This window comes from Nothobranchius furzeri, chromosome 4, assembly GCF_043380555.1.
Source record: "Nothobranchius furzeri strain GRZ-AD chromosome 4, NfurGRZ-RIMD1, whole genome shotgun sequence".
NCBI classification, from domain to species: Eukaryota; Metazoa; Chordata; class Actinopteri; order Cyprinodontiformes; family Nothobranchiidae; genus Nothobranchius; species Nothobranchius furzeri.
Genome location: NC_091744.1, coordinates 52,666,745 through 52,692,092, shown reverse-complemented (window position 1 = coordinate 52,692,092; position 25,348 = coordinate 52,666,745). Strand labels below are relative to the sequence as shown.

Here is a 25,348-nt window from a genome sequence, read left to right as displayed (position 1 = left end):
TGGTTTAAAATATCGATTCAGTATCATAAAACAAAATATCGCAATATTCTCTCACATCAAGCTACTATCTACAGCAGGTAATAATTTACAATCTCTCCCTTCACAGGTAGCCAGGAAATATCAACCTGGAACCTCTTCAAAGAGCTTAAAAATGTTGTTCTAAAGCAGCCATTCATGCTGTTTGCACCCATTAGGGTTAGCTAAACAGAGCTCCTTAAAGCATATGGCTACTTCTAGCTGGGTGTAATTCACATGTGTATTGTTACACCTCTAATTTTTCGGTATTTTTTCCAGCTTAACTCAAATAAAACTTATTCTAACACACCAGCTGGTAAAACTCTCTATGTTACAGGTTTCTGAATGCTATGGACCTTTTGGACGTTTCTCCTGATCACCATAATGAGAAGTGCAGATTAAAAGCAGAACAGGAACCAGACGCGGTGCATAATAACACTCATGGTTTCCTGGTTCTAGGTTCTTGTAAGCAAACATTAACTTCTCCCAGTCTCTGATCAAACACAAAACTTGTTTATACATCTTTATTGCCAGTTTTATTGATCCTCGCTACAAACAATGGTCAAGCTCTGGTGGGATCATTACACCGGACAGTACTTAAGCCAGGTAAAAGCCAGCAGCAAAGAGGATTAATGCTCTTCTTACCCAATTAGATTAAGTGATCAGAGACAGCTCAGGTCCAGCTCCTTAAAGCCTGATCTGGGTTACGGAGTTAAATTAGGATGGTTTAGGGAACAATAAACAGCATCTTTGGGCTTAAAAATATTTGCTAACCTCTCAACTAGTGCTCAGCTTTCATGTCTAAAATGTTCCCAAAGACAGAGAAATAACAGCCAATTGTGACTGACCAGAAATTTTTGGGTTGAAACTGATGGCACTCGATGCACACGATGATGGTTTGATGTCCGTCGATGGTTTTCCCGTAAATCTGGAAGAGAAAAAGAACCTAGCTTAGGTGTGAAGTAGTTAAAAGTACCGGGATTACGGGTACTGCACTGAAAAAACTGATTTTTGTTATGTTAAGCATCACCCAATAAATTCATTTAAAATGTGACTACATACGTTAAAGACTGAAATAAAGAAAAATGAGTTCAATCTACCTATTTTATTTAATTAACAAATAGAACACTTGTACATGTTGGCCAGAGTGTGTTTACACCCTAACCCCAACCCTGGCCTTCCAACTCAAGTATCCATATAGTTAGTTACACACACACTTAACTTTGAAGAGGAATATTGCAGTATTTCTAAAAAGAAATCTTGAGCAACAGTGAACGCAAGTTCAGTTCAGCTTTTGTAAAAAGTAAATATGCTACTTTTACTGCTCTTAGTTGAATAAATTCTGATTTATACTGGTATTGCATCAGGCAGCAGAAGGTAAAGCAGGCGGTCCAGTAAGCAGAGGGTTGTAGGATCAATCTCAGCTTTTGTATGTTTGTGCTATTTATTTTATAATTTTCTAGCTTAGAAAATTGGAAACTATTTACCAAGTGTCCTTCAGGTGTTTCTCAACTTCGAATATAAGCTACAAACATATATGGCGTATAAATTAACTAAGCAAATTGTTACCTCAATTTTATTGGGTAGTTTCCATACATAACTTTTTATAGTATGAGTTTAATAAGAATAAACGGTGTGCATAACTGTGATCAGTGGTCACATAGCTTCACAGTGATGTCATACTTAAGCTAACATCAGATACGAGGCAGCAAGCTAGAAAACTAAAAATACCAAAACATTATAGGTTAGAAGCGAAATCCAAACAAACTTCTCTACAGAGGTAACTGTAGCTGAATGTTCACATCTTCATACTAGGGCTGCAACAACGAATCGATAAATTCGATGAAAATCGATTACTAAAAGCGTTGGCAACAAATTGCGTCATCGATTCGTTGTGTCGCACAACTCTTCCAAAAGCGCCCCCCCCCCCTTCCCGCCCGCCGTTGCGCGCAGACCAGAACAAGTCAGATCAGCGCGAGGGAGAGCCACAGATCAGCGCGAGGGAGAGCCGGCAGATCAGCGCAAGGGAGAGCCGGCAGATCAGCGCGAGGGAGAGCCGGCAGACTTGCGCTGCTGCGAACCGGTTCCGCATTGTTGCGCAGCGATCCAGGCAGCTGCTTCCAGTGCACGGTCCATTCTCAAAGTGGCGCAACCAAAAAACTATAATTAGCACACGATCGTTCATGTCCGCACATGTTCTCTATTTTCTGTCTTGTGCCTGAAGCTCGCTACTGCGGAGCTCATCACCTGTGCTGTGGTGATGTCACCAAACGCAGCATCGAAAACGCGCTCTGCGCTTTTCGGTCAGGAGATCCCTTTGATCTGCTCAAAAGTAACTGATGAGGTGAAAAGGTAAGAATCCAGGCGACAGATTTTCTGGAGAATTATGAGGAGATGCAGGAAGATTAGAGACAGACAGGACAGGAAAATAGTTAAATAAAAACAAGAAAACAAAACAAAGTGTTCAAAAGTCAAATGAAGGTAAACTACACGTTTTTACCAGTAAAAAACAATAAGTTATACACATGTTATATTTATACATCTGATACAATTCAGATCACCTTCAAAACTCAGTCACACACCCAGGGCCGTTTCAAGACATTTTGGGGGCCAAGGCAAAATGCCCCCCCCCACCCCCCACCCCCCCATAACTGGGCTCCCCAGAAGCCTCTGTGTAATTCATACCCTCTCCAGTAGTGGTAGTTATACGGTGTTTATAAAAGCCCTCAGACATTACTGACATGTTCTAATATTATCAGATGAAAAACTAAATTATCAGACATGCTGTCTCATCTGCTTCTTTTCTACTTGCAAAAAGTAACAAAACCATCTGAAAGCCACTATTTGTGGATTCTCTGAAAGTTTCCATGGAGTGTGTGACAACTTATTTTTTCATTGACCCTATCGTCTAATCTCACAGCTGAAACAAGCATCCTTAATAATCTGTGCACAGGAAGCGTACCGATGCTGTAGTAAAACAAAAGGTATAATAATTTATTATTAATAAAACCTTGTTGCAGCACTAAAGCAGAAAAATTAGATTTTGCATTAAATATGCAAAATATTTACATATGAATTGTTTTAGAGCCCTTTAATTGGCAGAATCTGATAATTTAGTTCTTACAAAAAATGGGTCCCAACATGGTTTGTGTGGCGTTGCCATAGTGTGACGTCATAGGCACAGATTCCCTGTCCTCTTGTTTGGAAATGGAAATATGATCACCCTACATTAAACAAACTGTCCACCCGGGCTTTTGCACTGCACAGAGACGCTTCGCTGCCTATGACTGAACGTCAGTTGAGTCAATCTCATGCAGACTGACCAATGAAGAGAGGGCCTCAAGTTAAGACCCTCTCCTCATTGGTCAGTCCACACGAGGTGGGTCAAAGGTTACTCTGGGCGGGTTACGTGTTGTCAGGCATTCAAGTATTGAGTATATTTACTGCATATTACAGTAAAATATTCTGTATGTGACCACATTATGGTGATCCTCGGGTCGTGATGATGGAGCCCTTGAATATTGTTGCCCAGGGTACAACAAAGTGTTAATCTGGCCCTGGTTCCGCCGTCACATTCCCGCAGAAACTGGTTGATCACACCGGAGCCAGACTACTAGCATGTGGTTTTACAACCACAATGTCCTCAGAAGCAAAAACGCTTTTAAAAGGGAGGGAGGAGTCCTAACTGTTGCTGCAGGCGTGTTGTGTGAGAGTGCAGTTATATACTGGTTAATATATTTTTGGGTTCAGTTGCTTTCATGTGGCCTAATGTGAGTCTATTTGGGATCATTGGAATGATCAGCAGCATTTCTTGATGTGACTTTATGGCAGTTGCCCAGGGCATCATCGCAAGGAGGATGGCATTCATTTACTTTTGTTTTATTTGGTATTTTTTCAGTCATTTTTGGAAATAGTGATCAATTTTGATTAATTCACAGCCTATGTTTAATTACATTTAAAATAAATGTCAACAGATGAGATCAAACAAAACAGATGAGAATTGCCCTTAAGCTTTTTAACTTGGACCAAGCATTTTAGGTCACAGATAGATGTAGCTTAGGGTCTCTGTCTATACACCTTATAAGACAATTTAGGTGATGGCATGTTGTTTTTCTGCTATTGAACTGTTTTCTAATAATGTTGTGTTAAATAAAGTGAAGGAAGGAGAGAAATAACGTTTCCCTAGCAGTTTTTAAAAATTTCCCCATGTAATCCGATTAATCGTGTCGAGACCCCATCCGATTAATCGATTATCCAAATAATCGTTTGTTGCAGCCCTACTTCATACAAACAGATGGTTCTGCTCCGAACGGTGTTCACAACACAGATGATGGGCATTTACTAATGAACACAGCTCCAGTTTAAACGTACGGTGCACACTCCACTGGGATAGTGCTCCTTAACGTAGGCTCTCACGGCCGAGTCCACAGCACTCCTCCAGCCTTCAATGGAGCCGTCAACATCATGAGGTCGTGGGTCGTTGGCCTCCTTCCTCAGGTGGTCAAACTTGAAGGAGATCTTGTTCTTTGGGTCCAGGACTCGGCCATTCCCAAGGTCACCATGCTCTGTGATTAAGACCTAGGATGTGGAGTGGAGGCCCATAAGGACAAAAAATAAAGGGAGGAGAAGAGTGACAGGCATTTAGTGCAATGTATAAAGGAAATAATCATTAGGAAAAATAAGAAACAAGGCAACATAAATGAAAAGAGTATGGAAACTGGAGCATTAGCCTGAACTTTCCAGCTCCAGCCATAAACACCGGGCTCAGCCGGCTTGGTGTCAGACTGGGGAGTGACTCGGGAACACAGGGACATGATGACATCTTTACATAAGCTAGTGCAATCATTACTGAGCCTAACACACAGCCACGTTCAGCCCTCACAGGGACGCACCAGCGTGACATAAATAACTAAAACACAGACGGATCACGTCAGCACACTTTAATCATCCAGTAAAGAAGATGTGCAAAACTACAAGTTTTATTGTCACGAAAGGAAACAAGCATCTTTCATGTCTCTTCTAATCTTTGTAGGCAAATTACTGATGATCGATGAGTTCTCTCATGATAGCAATCCTCTAGAGAGGGCAGAGCTCTCACGTCTTTGACAAATCTAATTCAAGCACTTTTCAAGGTGAGTTTAACATTTTCCTGACCCTTAAACTGATAATTCACCCATACGTGAACAGTTTCATCTTACATGATCAAAATCATTATTTCACTTTCTTGGCTTCATTGTTTTCACAACTGTATTGGCTATTTGAAGCGTCAATCCACTATGTAAACTGGTTCCCCCTCACACATAATAGAGGACAGTACTTCTGACCTGTCAGCCAATAGCAGATGAGGGGGTGTGATTCTGTAAGATGTTACTCAAATGTTTGAAGACAACATCTGGATTAGAGCTGAAACAACTAATCGATTTAATCGATTATAATCGATTATTAAAATAGTTAACAACTTTTTTAGTCATCGATTAGTTGTTTAATAATCATATTTTACCGCATAAAGTCTATTTTTTACCACAATCTGACATCGGTTACAATCTGTTAAATTTGCCGCCAGTGTGTGGCAGTAATGAGCTCCACCAGTGGAGCCGTAGAAGAAGAAATTAGCCAATAAGTGCCCTCGGTTTTCATGACGTATCACGTTACTGACGCTCATCTTGCTGTGAGAGATGGCGGATCAACAAGAAATACGGAAGAAAAATAGAAGCGACAAAGCAAGAGAAACCCCGGACAAAAACCTCACGAGTATGGGAGCACTTCACTAGATGCCTTGAAAAGACCGGTGACCTGCAAAATATGCAAAAACCATCTAGCATGGCACGACGGAAGCACGACGTCCCTAAGTGAACATTTGAGATGAAAACGTGGGGGCTGATGCAGCAGAGGAATGTCCGGTAAGTAACAGAAAATAAACAAGCTAACGCAGATCACATTTGGGACTAAGTGTTAGCTGAGTTCGTTATAGTGGATGTTAAACATGTTTTTTTTGCCGCGTCAGTCTACGGTGTTCTACTTCTGATTGACTAGATGCAATCGTGAATCTCCTCTGTTGTGAATCATGTGCTTGCCAAATTTAGCACGTCTGTTTATAAGAATGTTCTCGTTAAGAGAAAAACGGCACAAACCCATAACTGTGTTCCTCATTCAAAAAAGGACAACTCCGCGGAGAAAAATATACAGACGAGCTGTGTCCAGGTGAATATAACGCGGCATAGTTGTACGCTTTCAATTTTTAAATACAGGAGAAATTCAGAAAGTCCTTATTTAACCATTAAAAGGCTGTTTTACTATCTAACGCTGTAAAACGCCTCAACACATTTTTGTCAAAATAAATGATCACTGTATATTGTTAATTAATTCAAATAATGTAATATTGATTTAGTGTTGTAGTGTGTGTGCTGCTTTATTTTATATGTGTACTTAATTCAGTTTATTTGTGTTTCTTATGCAGAAAAAAACAAGCAACGATGGACAACTACATGGGAAACAAGGCACTCACCCCCAGCAATGCATACCACTTACAAACTCTATTCCAGATTGTACATTATTTTTTATGGAATTTACCTCTTATATTTTGATACCAAAAAATTATTCTGGACTGATATTTTGCACTGTTTAGCTCATTTTACACTGCTGACTGTGTTCATGTGCAATAAAATAGATTGCAGTCAACTGCACAATTCTCTTATGTTTTTCTTTTTCTTAACTGAAATGTATTCATCACTTGTATAGGTTAAATAGCTAAACAATAAAAAACCGATTAATCGATTAATCGAAAAAATAATCGACAGATTAATCGATTATGAAAATAATCGTTAGTTGCAGCCCTAATCTGGATGCTAACGGGAATTATGGGAGATGAATCTGAGGGAATTTTTAATGTTTTCTGTGGTTTGTCACGTGGGATTGTGAATGTAAGACTTGTGGACCAACTACTGGATTGGAAATTTTTTACTGGATTTTTGTTGGAAATGGCTTTATTTTGTCAATGATATGAGGCTTTGAACTGGGAGTTAGACATTTAAGTGGTTTGACAAAAGTGCTTACTGTGTTTACAGTTATGGTGATTGCCATATGTCAATGGAATCACAAAAATCATAGCTTTCAAATTATGTGTAGTGTGTAAGTGTGCATTGAACAAACGTTGTGAAAAGATGCAGATTTGTCTGCAAAGTCCCATCCAGGACAATGACTCAGAGGCATTAAAAACTGATGGAAGGGCTTGGCCTACTGCCAGTGGTCAAGTAATGGGTCCAATAGCCCAACCTTAGTATGAACGACTCGTTAGATCTGAGTTTCCATCATCAACTTTTTAAAATTTTTTCCCTCCACACTTACAGAGTATTTAAGAAAACAATCCGACTACAACTCCTGTCTCTCTGGAAGACATTTAATCATTTGGACAAACAAAAACTAATCATTGCTTTAGAATTGCACAGTCACAGAATAACAGCAACACTAAATGTAGGAAAGTTTACCACTGTAACCATTAAAACCAGTAAAGGATACATTACTAGTGCATAAAACATTAACTAACTACCTTCAACCCCACTCTAACTTGTGCAGCTCTATTTATTTCTAGGAATGACACAAGAACTCACCTGTTCTTCGTAGCCCTCAATTTTCACAGGGGTAAACTGGTCCAAGTTATACTGTGCAAATGCACTGTGGAGAGAAACGCCAGATTACTACACAACCTTAAGTTACACCCCAAAAACACTCATTTAAGGATCAATTTTAATGCTCCTGTCTAGACGGCGCGTGCACGCACACAAAACACAACCACTCAAAGTTCAAGTGCTTCATGTTGATCATCTCTGGGTGATCTAGACCTGAACACTTGAGGAGCTAACAGGCATAACACAGGGTATGTCTAGTGCATCATGTCTACTGAATAAGGGGTGGGTTGGAGTTAGAGATGGGAGGTTGAGAATGTCCTGGGGCTACCCTGACTCTCCATAAGCAATTGTGGCCAAACAGCGTTGACTCAGATTGTGTTGACATCATCTGGACAACACTGAGTCTACAGAAGTCTAAAGAAGCTAGACCTGTTTGATTAAACAGCATGAGAAGAGACTTACTGTGCTGCACCCTCCCTGAGAAGATTGTCATTGTTGAGCAGCAATCGCACATCTGAGGAGAGAAAAGGTGGGACTGTTAGCAGAAAAACAATGGTACCGTAGATCAGCACAAAAACCCTGATAGATTCGGTCAGCCTGGGCAACCGTCTTTAGCCTCCTTCAAACCAGACACCTAAAGGCATTCTGGGTCAACGCAAACAACAGAGCAGATCCCACTGCTAAGGACACATTCATTCAATGGGATCTGGGACATGTGTCCACATCCTTTTAGTAGTCTGAGTGAACATTGTCCTGAGAAACCTCTGTCTGTTGATGCCTTTAGCAGGCACATCAGTAGGACATGTTTGGGGATAACATGCTAGCTCCACACAGATAAGCCACTGCCAAGATTTGAACCTGCGGCCGTCTTGCTGTGATACACCAGTGTCACAACTGTTTCACCATGCAGCCCAATTGAAATCACTACTTCTTTTTTGGAAATATGGACTTAATTAACTGGTCATTCAACGCGATTGATAAGATTTTTTCTACGATGAGAACGGAGCTCCCACCTGTCCCGAGGGGACATTCGCAGCGGGATATGCACTCGATTCTTGGGAGGTCTGGCGAATTGTGTGCCTCTCTCAGTTGTCCATCGAGGACGTAGAAGATTTGTGGATATTCGGCCTGATGATCACTGGATTTCTTCTGACTGGAGTGGGAGGATATCTGGTTTTCTGGAAAATTGGGAAGACGGGAGCGATTGGAGTGCGACCCGCACCCACGGAATGTGCCGCCTGGGCGGTGACTTCACAGACTGGGACGTTACTCGAGGTGAACCGTAAGCTGGACAATGTCCTCGCGGCGTTGCCTGTGTTAGTGCGCAAGATGGATGTCATCTCGGAGAGGGTCGCCGGACAGTGTGGGGATGTTTAGAACGCATAAATTGGCTTCACTGGTAGACATGAATGACCACTTAATAGACTCCAAGGCAGAGAGGAAAATTATCTCTGCCTGCCCTAAACAAAGTCTTGCTTATCCTTATCTGATGCCAAGCAGCCTCCAAGGCTGCCTTCAACTCACCCCCATGAAAGGAGGAATGCTGACAGATGCTGTGTCCCGACCTTCCCCCCCCCTGCCTTCAGATTGTGACTTCGGCTTCGAGGTCATCGACTGGAGGAACTCAATGCGCTCTTTGTTCCTCATTTCTCCCTCCCACCTGTCGACTGCAGCTGGTGAAGCGCCGTAATGGCAGCTCCCGTTGGAGGATTCAGGATCCCGCCCAACCCCGCCTCCCCATCGGACTCTGATGTGTATCTGTGATGTTCGTGCTTCTATGTTGAGGGTTTCTTTTTTTTTGTATAATAGAGTTACTCCCCGCTGGGTCTAACTCTGCTATGCCTTTTTTTACCTTACCCCAATTATCCTCATGTAATGAGCGCCGTTATGGCCGCTCTCGTAACTGCCTGTACCTGTTTTTGTCTACATGTGTGTGTTTACCCTTGGTCAGGTTGTGTTCGCGGAGTCAAGTTCCTATGCTCTGGGTCTCTGGAGCGCTGGCAATAAAGCTGATTCTGATACTGAATTCAGAGGAAACTCACCATTGAAAACTTCATTGAACTCTCCTGGCGGGGCATGGATGACAAAGTTGGCTGCTATGCGTACCTGCACACAAACACAAAGTTCAGTTTGAAATTAGGGGTTACAGGTCAGACGTGACGACGTTAATTCTGCAGAAATATCCTGACAATTGCTGCCATTTGTGCTGCTGGTGAATCAGTTAAAACTGCCACACAAAACTCATGGTGATGTGAAGATAGCAGAGTGTGTGAACCACCATTCAGTTTGTGAGTTAAGGTCAGGTTCCCAGTGTGGGTCATGGAGCACAGAGTTAAAAGTCTTAAGATGATTTACTTCTGTTCATTAAGCTTCAAAGCTAACTCTGTTTTTATAGTTCATCCAGCAATCTGTGGGTCTAGTGTCTGCCGATGTAGTGAGTCAGAGCACCATGTAGACCTGCCTCCACTCTGATAGACATTTCAAACACTGTTTACCAACTGCATCACCAGCAGGTTCACAGGGGCATTGAATGGTTACTGATCAGAATTGGATTAAAAAAATCCCCAAACACCAACATCCATTTTGAAATGCTGCGGTTTGTAGATAAACGGGCATCTGACACAGAAACACAACAGAAACGGGATCAAAATGTAAAGTGAGATATGTAATGTGACATGATTCTGCCTTACTTCTCTGGATTTAGTAAACCAAAACTTGTTTACTAATTATTTTAAATAACCAGTTCAAAAGTATAGCCAGAAGCAGCCCTGTTCTACATCCAGAAACATGAAATGTCATTGATTCTAGAAACATTTTGATATTATAACCGATGTCAAAAAATCAAAACATATCCAAATAAAACTAGAAAAATGCTGGATAGCTTAAACTGTTAGCTGAATCAGCTTAATAGCTGAAATGAAGCTGAAAGTAAGCAAAACTGTCAAAATGAGCTGAATGTATTTAAAGATTTAGAAGCAAAAATCACCAACAAGTGTAATAAAGCTCAGGAAATAGGTGAAGAATGGACACAAAAAATGCTAAACAGCAGAAAATTTAAATCTTTGAACATTTATTAAAAACTCGAAATGTGAAATGTTAAACAGCTGGCATTTGAATGAGAATAGTTTAATGCTGAACTGTGAATTTAGAAATATTTGCTGATATCTGAAACTGATAGATTAACATATGTTCAGACTTGATATGGGATGGATGAATGGTTGGATGAATGAAATTATGGGTGGATTGTTGGATGGATGTTAGATGGTTTATTGGATGGATGGATGGATGGATGGATGGATAGATAGAAGCATGTATGGATTTATATGTGGATGGATGGATTCCTTAGGTCAAGCCGATCGATTTGATGTCTGACATGCGTGGGTGTGTAATTCCATTTAGCCAGAAGATGATTGACCTCTCTCAACCAATCAGGGAGCTGGGAGAGAGCAGGGCACTTTCCCACCTTCTGACGGCCAATCAAATTTAACTTGTTTCTAGTTTTAAGTACAGATAGTTCAAAAAGATCAAAAACAGGGGTCTGTTATTGGCCCAATATTCAGCTTTTTATATTCATTCCTATGAGACTTGGTTAAAGTGATTTGTAGTTCATTGTGTTGCCATGGTAACAGATGACAGGAGTGTGCATTAATAAAGCAATGTACAATGTCACATGACTCAAACTTTGAATAACATTTCTACATTAAAGGATGTTGATACAATTGTTTCTAAAATGTTGTTAAATGTTGTTGCTAAGCGCATTACCATGGTAACGCTGAACACAATATCAAGTTAATACAATACTCCTAGGACCAAGCAGGCTGAATCAATGTATCATATGTGAGGGTACATATTTCCTTTTAGGCAGAAGACGATTGAAAACTCTCAGCCAATGAGAGAGCAGCGAAGGAGGAGGGGGCGGTGCCTGCCTTCTGACGTGTTAAAATGTCAGCTATGCTGCTAGTTTTAAGTGTATAGAGCTCAGAAAGATAAGAAACAGCAGTATGTTATAGGCTCAAAATTAGGCTTTTCACATTCATTTCATTGAGACTTTTTTGGGGATATACTTATGCACTTGTGTTACCATGGTAACAGATAACGCATTTAAAATTGAATAGAAGATTCCTGAGACCAAGCTGGTCGATTTGATGTATCAAATGTGTGGGTGCTCCTGCTTGGACAAAAAATGGTTGAGCACTCTCAACCAATCAGAGAGCAGCACTGTTTTCCCGCCTTTTCCCCGGCTGTTGAGAGGCGCTGTACTCCTGCCCTTCAGAAGTGAAATTGGACCTGTCAAACGTCTCATCGCCATTCAAAAACTGCTGCACCTATTGGAAAAATTCTAAAAGCGTGAGCGGCAAAAAGGCTTTGATGGTCATCTGTGTGAATTCTTATGTGCCTATCATGAACTGTCTAGAAGCTATGACGAGAACATTTTAGCTGTCTGAAGCCGATCGGAGGAGAAAATCTGTTCCTTTAACATGGGTCTCAATGAGACAGAATCAGGGTCTCTCCTCCTTCTGAGGTTTGTAGAGAACGAAATGAAACCCATTCTGAAAAGCAGACTAATTTCTACTTTTTGAGATATAATTTGTTTCGGTACTGGGTGTTGGAAAGAGTTGTTTCCAGAAAATGTGATGGTCAAAAGTTAGAGTACGGAATTTTCAGTTTAGAGTGGGGAGAGACGTTTTTTTAAATTTTGAATATTCTCAAAGAAATGAACCGTACGACCACAATGTTTGGAGTACATTCATGAATTATAACTCAAAACGAAGGTATATTCGTAAGCTGTAAGCCAGCGTGCGTCTCTTTTCAATCAAACCTACGGTTCTCTCGGGACAATGTCAGAAATGGAGCAAGGGAGGGTCACCGCTCCCATCTTTCCCCATTATAATTTTTGTGATTTTTTCTGAAAATCTCAAGCTGTACCTCAACTTCTACCTGCGATTTTAGAAAACTGTAATAGATATCAAAAAGAGTTTTGAACCAGTAATAGCTGAAAGTCTTGAGTTTGTTGAAACTTGAATGAAGTCTCTAGGTTAAAGTTAACCTATAAGAGTAAGAGCTCAAAAAAGTAATAGGATTTGGCTGAAAATTGAGCAATCCCATTCATTTCAATAGGACCAAAAATCGCAGAAAAAGCTGAATATCTCAAAAAGTATAAAATATTTTAAAACCAAACGTCAATGCCGGTATAAGCTGAACAAGCTGAACGTTTTGATACCAAAATTGTGTAAATAGTTTTAGAATTGTGGAAGTAGTTAAATGCCACAAAACGTACGGAAGCAGAATAATAAACTAATAACTAACTATAAAGAGAAACAGGATCACTATAAGCATTCAAACAACTAAAGCATTCAAACAACTAGTTGTTTCATCCCAGAGCAACGGTGCAGATGAGTGACATATTTGCACCCTGCAGCCAACAGAGGGTGTGAAGTGACTGTGAGGAGTCTGGAGGGTGGAGTACATTGCTCACCGTCTCTGTCAGCCTCCGGCACAAACCAGCAGTCGTTTCTTCCTGACTTCACTTCTGTTCCTCTGGTGCACCACACAGCACTTCCTGTTTCCAGGTTGCATGTCTGACAGCGAAACAACTGCCCCTCCCTCCCCCTCTTGCTTTATATCCATATAAGGTCATAAAAATGTGCTGAGGCCTCTCTACACAGTTTCTAGCCTTACATCTAGAGCCGTCTGACTCTAGCATTAGGCGGGTATGGTGGATCAGCATGAGCCCTATGGTCTTGTAAACAAGTGTTTCAGGAAAGGTGCTCACCTTTAGGTGTGTGCATGTGTGTCTGTCTCATGGGTCCTTATTAGCCGAGAGTGGATATACAAGTGCTGTGGTACACTCAGAGCTGCAGATTGATTTTTGCTAATGAGCAATGCTTAGAGAAAGCCCTCAGGAAGGTGTGTGTGTGTGTGTGTGTGTGTGTGTGTGTGTGTGTGTGTGTGTGTGTGTGTGTGTGTGTGTGTGTGTGTGTGTGTGTGTGTGTGTGTGTGTGTGTGTGTGTGTATGTATCATTGTTTAGTCATTTTAGAGGAACTCCTGCTGTGGTATTATGATTCACTTACAATGAACAAGTCTAATCTACAGTAAAAACTGCGTGTGTGTTTATGACTTGAATCCCAGAGGAAGAGTGACTTGTACCAGGTCCCTCTCAATACTCTGGATGCATTAAAAAACTCTGATCTACAAATCTGTTTTATATTTAAAGGTGCATTACGTAGAAATGATGTAAAATGACATCCTGTGGTAAAATGTGGTTACTGCAACCACTGGAGCTTTTGCCGGCAGTCGTTAAATTATAATCGCCGGCGCTGCAGTATTAGCTCACAGGAGACACGGCAACCCCACATTATCTGACGGTAAACAGTAGTTACGCCCCTCCTTCCTTTGAAAGGAGAAAAACTGACAATCCCCGCAGCCAGCTGGATATGAAATATGTTTCAATATAACCTTGCTTCCAAAATGACTGAAACAGACTCTTTTGGGAGTTGCTCACTGTAAAATTCTCACTATATTCTTCCATACTGCACCTTTAACTGACAACTAAACATGTTGTCATGTACCAAAAATTCCCTTTAGTTACTTTGTCTGGGAAGAAAAACTCAGTGAACCACATCAGACTAGATCTTATTCTATTCTTATGCTACACAGCCACAATATAGTTGAAGCTAAACAGTGGCCTGAGAATTTTCTCCAAATGCTTCAGACCGAAGACATGTCTAGCTGCACAGCGAGCAGTAGGCAGCCTGTCTCTCCTTCTCAGATGATTGTGCTGTTGTGGTGAGACAAAGGAACCTCAGACAGAACAAAGCTATTCTTCAGGTTTGTTAGCGTGAAAAACTCCAAGGCTTTAGACTCGGATAAAAGTGTGTTCCTGTAGAAAACTAGCAGAGCTGATTATTGACTAGAGCCGGACTTGATTAGAGACTAGAGGTGTGGAGAAAAATTGTTATTTCAAATGAGAATCTCAAAAAAATTGTCGACAATTGATAAACGCTTATTATCATCTAATCTGATGCCTATTGGTGACAGCCCAGCTGTTGGTACAATAGAATAGATCCTCCCAATTTTATAGCCCAGCTCTAGCACAACATTTGGGAAGAGATTCTGGTTCAGTAATTAAATTAAAGGAATCCTTTGCAATGTTTTCATGTTTTTAAATACTTTCCTGGAGTCAGTATGTACTAAAATTACCCGTTGCAGGGTTAATGAAAGGCCACCCAGCCCCTATCGCCTCCTGTGGCCGGAACATTACACTTGCAACTTAAGACTGGCGGGCCGCTCTTTTGGGTCTTAGTAAAAATTGAGCTGACATACCTGGCGCTGTAGTTTGGTTCCAGCACATTTCCTGCATGTTTTATATCATGAACACAACTGATTTGTTTAACCCTCTCACTGTATTTGTGGGTGACCCCACGAGAAAAGTTGACCATTGAGCAGGATTGATGGTTTATCCCTCGAGGCCCAAGTGGCAGGGGTGAGTTGGTGCTCATTCCTCACCCCTGCCACGTGGACCCAAGCGCTCCTCCGTGACAGCGGGGGTGGGGGGGTTGCACACGTTCCGCTGCCGTTTCTCACCAGTATCAGCTGATGGAGGGCTCTAGTTTCGTTTCGCCGTTCGTGTCAGCGGACACGGTAGGGTCGGGAGGGGGGCGGGGCATAACGCTTAGCCTGGTGGGTGACCAAGCAAAGCCTGGCGGGCCGCCAGGCTTAGAAAGTGCTGGGGGAAACTCTGGAGTCTGATGTGCTTGTTATTTTGCTGGAGATTGCACTCCCAAGGATTTTTGACCCTAATGACTATCAGTTGGTAAGGTCTTACTCCAACACAAAAATACTGCTTGCTTGCACTGATCTAGGCATGTACCACCCCCTATCGTCAGGGAAAATACACAGTCACTTTAAATCCAGTTCATGTCTACAATTTCATACCAAAAGAGTCAGAAATGTTCACCTTCTAATGACTCAGATTATCTCAGAACAAAATTAATTAGGGATGGACCATATATCGGTATCAATATCGGTATTGGCCGATGTTAGTCATTTTTTAAACACACGTGTCAGACACATGTGGCCCGTGAGATAAATATCAAAAATATATTAAAACTGACCCGCCGGCCGATTTGACCGCAAAGACTACAACTCCCATGATGCTTTGCGGCATTAGTGCAGAGCCGAACGGCCTCCTCTTGTGTTTTTTCCAGCGTCTGCTGCCGGTGTCTGCAGCTCCGCTGTCTCGGACAAACTGAACACTCCTCTCACTCAGCGCTGAGTTTACTCTATTTTCTGACGCTGAATCCCAGAAACGGAGATTCTAGCCGCTCAGTAATGTGTTCACGACCGAAAGAGAAAGTTTTCCAACTAACTTCCAGACAGAGCTGATATAACTCCAGCGAGCAGCGACACGCTCAAACCAGCATGACTCTGTGGCTGCTGTAGTTGTTATTTTTCCTCCCCGACACACAACAACGTGGTCAGGCTGCTCAGACATGTTCAGCAGCACAAACCTTTGTGAGCACCTTTTGTCAAGTTGTCATTATAATGATGAAGATGAACAAAACAACAGGAGTCTCCTCCTCAGCTCAGATCAACCCCATGATGCAGTGATGGGAATAACGCCGTTTAAAATAACGGCGTTACTAACGCCGTTCTTTTTTTTGGTAACGGAATAATCTAATTAATTACTTTTCTCACTGTTGCAATGCCGTTACCGTTACTAGGGATAGAAGGTTGTGCGTTACCATGTGCTTGTCGAACGTTGAGCAACAGTGTGAGGCTTTCTGACGGCCACAATTCAGCTGCAGCCAGGGAGAGTGAGGTGTCGGTAACACACTTACAAACACGATGATTGGCCGGGTGAGCAGAGACCCTTAGTGCTGTTGTCACTGTCTCCGTTGCTGCCTGCTGTAGACACTAAAGAGCAGTGATGGGAATAACGCTGTTTAAAATAACTGCGTTACTAAAAATATGTGTTTCAGTAACGAGCAAACTAATTATTTTATCAAAACGTCGTTTCTGTTACTGATAAGGAAATGCGTGCGTTAAGCAGCGCGGTGTGATGAAGATCATCAGCTGATTAGGAGCTAAAGAGGCAGATGTTTTCATCCAAGCGCATCACGGCCGTGAAGAACGAGGAAGACGTGATGAATTCTCTACGGCTGCAGGTGTGGACCTGCAGCCCTGCCCTTCTTAGGGCGACAGCGGGACGTCCCGAAGGTCCGCTCACCTGTTCACCGCTCAGACGTCGTGATCTTCTACCTTCCTAGATCATCCAGCTGTAACCTGTCTCTGATCATGTCTTTAGTCCTGCTGTAACACTGATGCATCAGTCTCAAACGTCATGGAGCTCAGGTGTTATTAGAACTACCTGTGTGTGTTTACCACCCAGCTTCAGCTCTTCTGTGGTTGGGTCTGACCCAAGTTAGTAAATGTAAGTCCTCCATCAGGCTTGTGCCTCTTCTAGTGTCATTTTAAAGGATTTTATTTATTTATTTAACCGTTACTAGATTACCAGCAACAGAAATGCTGCTAAAAACACACAATTATGTGAAGCTGGAAAAATTTAAATGCTGTGCAAAATTACATTCAGTTCTGTAATTTAACTAGACTGAGAGACCATTTAAAGGCTCAGGAACCTTTACAGGTGTTTCTATTTGCAATTTTAAATTTTGATTGGGGTCTTGTTTAATATCACACAGTGACTTTTTAATAGTCTAGATTAGTGTAATGTTCCATTTAGTAGTTCCTCCTGTTAAGTGCTTATTTATTTAAATTATTCAGGTTTATAAAAAACATTTGGACATACATTTTATTATGTTCCAGCGATTAGTCATTTATATTTCACTTTTGTAGTCATTTATAGTAAATTAAGTAAGTTTAATTAAGAGGGGAACCCATTTTTCTTGCATTCTTTAATGAAAAAGTATTTAAGTAGTTATTTTTCTTGGAAATTAGTTACTTTTATAATCTCGTAACCCGGTAAGTAACTGAGTTACTTTTTTGACAAAGTAATTAGTAACTATAACTAATTACTTTTTTACAGTAGCGTTCCCAACACTGCCCATGATGCAGGTATCTGGCTGGAACAGGTGGGCATCCAGGGTCCGAAATTAATTTTTTTTACTCACCGGCCAAGTTGGCTGATAGATGATGAAAATCTACCGGCCAAAATTCTAAATGATTTAGATCCACCTAAAGCATGTTATTCTATATTATGTTGATTGCAAACGGAGTGACAAAATAATTAAAACATCAATTAATAAAAAAACAACTCTTTTGTCATTTTTACTATTTATTTATTTATTTATCTTTAGAGATGTTTTTATGAACTCTTTCATTGAAATCTAGTCAGACTCCTTGTTTTCTTTGTCCATGAAGTCTGGCCTCCTGCTTCTGACACCGTCTTTGTGCCAAAGCATTACAGCCTCATTTGGGTCCTAGTCCTTGATCTCTGGAGAACACAGCTGCACCATGAGAATATCTGAAAGTGTGTTAGGGCTAGGGTTGTCACGGTAACCGGTGTAGCAGTAAACCCCGGTAAAAAAGTTGACAATAATAATAACAGTCTTGTTTTTTTAAAAATATATCTCGGTGGACTACCGTGGCTGCGGTGTAGGCACGATGACCCTTACCAGCCACCGTATGAAGTTGCCGGTGGCACATGCGCACTTTGTTGGTTACGACCAAAACTTTCTTTAAGCTAAAGCTGAAATAACGGCCAGAGGAGACGGCAGCACTCGGGACATTTATTATCCCTCAAAGAAGACAAAGTCGGAAGTATGGGCACTTTTTGGATATTTGAAGAATGCCGAGGGACAGTTGTCTGTGAAAGGCAGCAACGCTACGTGGCCATCATAATGTAGCCATTGTCTCACGACTCCGCCATCTCCAGTTCGCCACTTTTCACAAAATCTTCTGGTTGTTACTGGTCCTGGTGGTTTTTCTTCCAGTTCGACGAGTTTTCTTTTGGAAGGCTGGCTGACTCCAGTTAAAAACCGCCACATTTCACCGCTAGTTTTAACACGAAGCTAACTGCTAACTTGATAAACTGATTGAATGGGATAGGTGGAAATGACGTTGGATGCGGCGTTCACGTTTCGCGTACGTTTGTGTACGTTGCATGCAGGCGGGAGGAGTATCAGAAATCCATGGAAGATGACTGATAAATAGGGCTGGGGGTAAACGATTACTTTTAAAACGATTATTCTGACGATTATTTTATCGAATAGTCGACTATTCTAATGACTATTTAGAAAACTAATCTAATGATTATTTTTCTATTGCACAATTAACAAAAACCAGAAAATCTCAAATAAATTCCTCAAAAAAATTGATAAATTCTTACTGTAAGAGAATAAACACTACAGGCCTTCCATTTTGTATAACACTGCTTTTATTGTGTTGCGGTTGGTTATATTCTGATGACGTGTAGAACTTGGGAGTGCAGGCTGCTGCCTGAGAGGTGGTAGAAGATGGAGTGTCTCCATGCTGCTTTGTTTTGGTCACTTATGTGCGTGAGGCGAGTGGTGTTACGGGTTAAACCAAACTCAGGTGATATTTTACACTAAACCGAAAACCCACAACACTCTAAATGTAATAAAAGGGAGATCTACACCACAAAAAAGATGAACTCTAAACCAAAACGTAACAGCTTATCCCAACGCAAGAAGCTGTTAGCGAAGATGCTAACAGTAGCTTTACCAACGTTAAGTTCAAGTTACCAAGTTTAAATAAACCAAAAACACCCAGCAGCAAACAGACCAGCACGGAGGAGAGACTGCTACCACCAAAACAGCTCTCCTCATGTCTGAAAGAAGCTCCTTTATGAAGGGAGAAACGCTCCCGGTGATTTTCTACATCTGCGATAGACACGAAGCAGCGCATCTGACCCCGGAAGTTGTTGTCCGTTGCCGGGAGACGAAGGCGGGCAAAACAGGAAAGGAATCTAGTAGTGGACGGACATTGTTCCGGGTCTTCGGTATTTGGCGGAGATGTTAGTGAAGGCGGAGAAGAGGGCGAACTAGAGGAAAAACGGGCAGATTCCTCCTCTATTTACAAACTCCTGGGGATGCAACAAGTGGGCGCGGTGCGTCGACTTCCGGATCTGACGTCGACAAATTTTTAGAATCGAGCCGTCGACTTCGTCGAGGCTTCGCTAAAGCCCTACTGATAAACATAACTAATTTGGTGCAAACATTTACTCGCCCGGTGGCAGGTAGAGCTCAAAAATTTACTCGCCAAATGGAGCAATTTGCTCGCATTTGGCGAGTGTTAATTTGGGACCCTGTGGGCATCACAGTAAACCAGTGGAGCAAACTGAGCTTTAAATGTTTAGGTTTTACGCTCTTTTTCTGCTCCAAAACATGAAAGTTAACAGGTGACATGTTGCATTTTCATTTAAGATAAAATAATATTTTTATTTTGTTGTTGGCCCGTGAGAAAAGATTTAACCTACAGTAAACAGGAAGTGGAAAGGCTGCAGATAGATGAATAGAATAGAAAATCCCTTTATTGTTCCTCAGTGGGGAAAGCTAGACGTCACAGCAGCGATGACACGTATTACAGGAGAAAAAAAAGGAGAATAAAAATAAGAAAAATGAAGAAACAACAAGAAAACATAAATCCTGAATAGATTTTTAAAATGCTGAATATACCACAAGTACTGAATACCACTGATGCGTTTTATTTAAAACTGACTTGCTCGTGTGTAATTTGGTTATTTCACATTCAGTGTTAATGCAGAAATAAGTTTGTTTCCAAATTTAAAGGTTCAAAATTGCATACATGTTGATAAAGAAAATGTGCAAATTTGCCGTCACTTTTTCAAAAAATATTAAGTTTGGCCCTAGACTCCGTCCCAGATTTTCATTTTGGCCCCGTGTGACTGAGTTTGACAGCCCTGTTTTAACATATCGGTATCAGTTAGATAAATAAAACCAAGCCGATATTAACAACCGATATTTTTTCCATTTGGGCCCCATTTGTTTGCCTGTTTCGGAGGGTAAGGGGGTGATGTGTAATTGTTTAGTCATGTGAACAGTGAATGAAATAGTCTCAGAACTGTAAATGCATGTGTTGTGTGTACATAATAACATAAATTCAGCTTGAATAATTTTCATTCTACACAAAATCTGCTGATTTTAGAAGCATTAATGTCTGTATATCGGTATCGGCAAATATCAGTTATCAGCCATATCAGTGATCTTAATATCGGTGTCAGCCCAAAAATTTCATATCAGTGCATCACTAAAATAAATCTTTCAACAAGAAAGCAGACAAAAGTCTCTGAATTAGTAAAAGAGTTTATTCCCTCAGCTCTACATAACAGTCTGACTTCATCACACTAACAAAAACAAAAACGCTAGATGAAGGCAAAGGTTTGGAGAGAAGTTACATGTAAATAATGACTGATCTTTGCATTGAGAGAGGAGAGGAACTGAGATAACCCGTGCATATGCCAACTCTCAAATAATCTAGGGATTTTTCAGTAAATCAGTCACTTCAATATTTAACAGCTGCAGCTCACAGGTATTATAATGTTTCAGGTTTTTCTTCAGCATTAGCAGTAAAATCTGCTTCATATATAAGCACTGACCGACGTTAACCAAATCAGGCTAACAGAAAGACTAACCCTAAACAACGGGACAGCGTTTTATTCAACAGATAAAACTGCATGGTGGCGCAGTTGTTAGCACTGTTGCCTCGCAGTACGAAGGTCGCAGGTTCGAAACTCTGCTGCAGCCTTTCTGCGTGGAGTTGCGTGTTCACCCCATGCATGCGTGGGTTTCCTCCGGGTACTCCGGTTTCCCCCACAGATCACAACATGCCCTACAGGTTATAAATTGTAAGTCGCTTTGGATAAAAGCGTCTGCCAAATAAATAAACATAAACATAAAACTGCAGCTGCTTATCAAATTAAGCCTTTGCAATTTTCACTAAGCTGCGAGCCTGGACACTAGTGGTGTCTCCAACATAAATAGGGCAGGCGTCCTGTGTCCAGCCAGTACACACCACACTCGTACCAACACTCAGTGTCATGTTGCTGCATACAATAAAACATCCAGAATTTGGGCCTCTTAGATTAAAATATAAATGTTAACCCAAAACAGTCTAGAGTAAGAGCTGTAGACTTGCTGTTTAAGGTCATTGTGACTTCCTGAAAACAACGGCTCTGTCTGAGTCCATGGGCATGTACAGACAGCACTCGCACGCTGCTGCATTCTTCACTTCGAAGGAACACCACCAAGATCCAGCTACCAAATCAACATCAGGCTTATTAGAGCCTCCAGCATGGTGTCACTCTGCAACCGATCTGTTGCTGTGAGCATAAGATTCACATCAGTCTGAAGATTTCGTCTAAATTCGTTATTGTTTTGTGAATTCCTTTGCTTTGACAAAAAACTGAAAACTAGTTGTCAGGTTTTCCACTTCTACTTTAGAAGAATGAGAAGGAACCAAAACATTGAACATTAAACATGTCTATGTCACCACAGACAGAACAATGACACCAGGAAGATGATATCAGTCTACACAGGAAGAAACAACATCTAGCAACAAAGATTGTTTCATTCCTATTGTGACTTTCTAAATGTTTATATTGCGTTTCTCTAGATTCTGGATTTAAAAGAATAAATGTAAGTCAAATGACACATTTTATTGGCTCTGCTGGTAAATGGTTAATTATCATCAATGTCATAAAGACAGACCAGTTTGTCTTCTGTTATGTAAAAGTAAAACCACAATGTCATCTTTACAGTTACTGCCACGCTGTAGTTCTGATTAGGGGTCAGCTGTTATATCGGGCCTGCTACCGATTGTTATACGTCGGCATCAGACGATTTTTGTTCTTAGTAAAGCTGATTTAAAGTCCGGCACATCCTCAGGCAGCCCGGTGCTGTTGCAGAATTTATTATTATGGATGTCCCGATACAACTTTTTCACTTCTGATAAGGTACCGATATTGCAGCCTGTAGTATTGACTGATACCGATTTCAATCTGATACGATATCAGCACAAATCATACATACTTTTATCTATATTGTAGTGTGGAATGTATGAAAGGGTTGATCAAGTCATATTACTCAATCGGAGAACAAGAGCCAAAAACAGTAAGTATGGGTAAAAAAAAAATTTCCCTATTGGTTGCAAAAATGAGAACATCAGTGGACTGCTTATACTGGAGATTTTTGATTCAGTTCGATATAATCCGATACAGTGTTTTTGGGCCAATATCAAACTACTTTTGATATTGATATCGGAACAGGACATTTCTATTATTAATTTATTTTTAGCTTCACTAATAACATCTGCATGATACTCTAAATTAACTTTATTTAGGTGTGACTTTAACACTGAGTAGTGCATAAAGTTAACATTTAACAGTTATTAAATTCAGAGTTCAAAAAAAGCTTCAGAAATTTTGAGCATTATCTGATGTTATCAGAGACATTTTTGCATGAAAAGAGGTGGAAAATGTCTAAATATTGGCTATGAAAATCGGTCCCAGCAGTACATATCGGCCATTGGCTGACCACATCTCCTACACATCGACATCAGTATCGGCAATAGAAAAACCGATAGTGGTCGACCTCTAGTTCTGATCACAGAGTCCGATCACAAAATGATGGCTTTGTTTGGGAGTTGAGTCATTATTTAAAATTAAAATGTATTTTAGAATGAGGATCAAAAATACAGCAGCCAGGTAAGAAAAATGCAAGTGAACAAAAACTCATCTCGTGATTTTAGGTGTACTTTTTAATTTCAAACAAGAACAGGGTTCTGTTTGTTTACATAGCAGGGATGGGGCTTTACCACCTACAACCATACAGCATACCAAAACAGGACACTGGCTGCCTTCTCAGTTGTAAAACCGAGCCATTAACAAGCACACGAGCACGCACGAACACCGCTCAGTCATACAATCAAACATAGAAACTGCAGCAGGCTGGAGGGTCTATCTCCACATTGATCACTACAGGGGGGGGGGGGGGGGGGGGGCTTTTTAAAGGAGGTGAGTAGCTCTGAGCTGCATCTTTTCATACTAGCTCATGATTGGCCAAACCAGATGGAGGTGTGGCCAAGACTTGACTGCGGTCAAGCCACGTAATATGGTACAAGCAACTACACCTTGCACCTTATTGTGCAGTGATATACGTGCTGTGTAGTTGTTTGACTACCTCAGCAACTTCTGCCCCCGAGATTGGACAGTCCATCCCCAGGTCTCCCAGCTCTGGTTCTTCCACAGAATGCACGTAGGTGGGATTGAGGAGCTCCTCAAAGTATTCCTTCCACCGTCCGACTATAGCCTCAGTTGACGTCAGCAGCTCCCCATCCCCACTGTAAACAGTGTGAGCAAGTTGCTGCCTTCCTCTCCTGGGGCACCGGACAGTTTGCCAGAACCTCTTTGGCACCGATCGATAGTCTTTCTCCATGGCCTCACCAAACTCCTCCCACGGCCGAGATTTTGCCTCGGCAACTGCCACTGCTGCACCCCGCTTGGCTATCCGGTACCTGTCTGCTGCCTCTGGAGACCCACAGACCAGCCATGCCCTGTAGGCCTCCTTCTTCAGCCTGACGGCTCTCCGAACCTCTGGTGTCCACCAGCGGGTACGGGGGTTGCCACCACGACTGGCACCGGCCACCTTGCGACCACAGCTAGCAACAGCTGCCTCAACAATCACAGAGTGGAACAAGGCCCACTCGGAGTCAATGTCCCCCACTGCTCTCGGGACGCGGTCAAAGCTCTGCCGGAGATGGGAGTTGAAGACCGTCTTGACAGGTTCTTCTGCCAGGCGTTCCCAGCAGACCCTTACTATGCGTTTGGGTCTGCCAGGTCTATGCGGCATCTGACCCTAACATCTGATCCAACTCACCACCAGGTGGTGACCAGTTGACAGCTCTGCTCCTCTCTTCACTCGGGTGTCCAAAACATACGGCCGCAGGTCAGATGATACAACAACAAAGTCTATCATCGACCTGCGATCTAGGCTGCCTTGGTGCCAAGTGTACAGATTAGGGCTGCAACAACAAATCGATAAATTCGATGAAAATCGATTACTAAAAGCGTTGGCAACGAATTGCGTCATTGATTCGTTGTGTCGCACAACTCTTCCAAAAGGGCCCCCCCTTCCCGCCCGCCGTTGCGCGCAGACCAGAGCAAGTCAGATCAGCGCGAGGGAGATCCGGCAGATCAGCGCGAGGGAGAGCCGGCAGATCAGCGCGAGGGAGAGCCGCAGATCAGCGCAAGGGAGAGCCGGCAGATCAGCGCGAGGGAGAGCCGGCAGATCAGCGCGAGGGAGAACCGCAGATCAGCGCGAGGGAGAGCAGGCAGATCAGCGCGAGGGAGAGCCGGCAGATCAGCGCGAGGGAGAGCCGCAGATCAGCGTGAGGGAGAGCCGGTACCGGCAGATCAGCGCGAGGGAGAGCCTGCAGACTTGCGCTGCTGCGAACCGGTTCCGCATTTTTGCGCAACGATCCAGGCAGCTGCTTCCAGTGCACGGTCCATTCTCAAAGTGGCGCAACCAAAAAACTATAGTTTGCACACGATCGTTCATGTCCGCACATGTTCTCTATTTTCTGTCTTATTTGTGCCTGAAGCTCGCTACTGCGGAGCTCATCACCTGTGCTGTGGTGATGTCACCTCACGCAGCATCGAAAACGCGCTCTGAGCTTTTCGGTCAGGAGAGCCCTTTGATCTGCTCAAAAG

General features: G+C 42.0%; 1 protein-coding gene across 1 annotated transcript in view; it reads right to left on the bottom strand.

The window, feature by feature from the left end:
• LOC107395673 (F-actin-capping protein subunit alpha-2) overlaps nt 1–25,348 on the bottom strand; it is a 44,295-nt gene that overhangs the window by 2,504 nt on the left and 16,443 nt on the right. The window contains exons 2-6 of the mRNA XM_015975097.3: nt 9,683–9,746; nt 8,103–8,154; nt 7,623–7,686; nt 4,387–4,593; nt 864–943 (exon numbers count right to left, since the gene is read on the bottom strand). Coding sequence (XP_015830583.3) covers nt 864–943; nt 4,387–4,593; nt 7,623–7,686; nt 8,103–8,154; nt 9,683–9,746 — 467 coding nt within the window. The remainder of the gene's footprint in view (nt 1–863; nt 944–4,386; nt 4,594–7,622; nt 7,687–8,102; nt 8,155–9,682; nt 9,747–25,348) is intronic.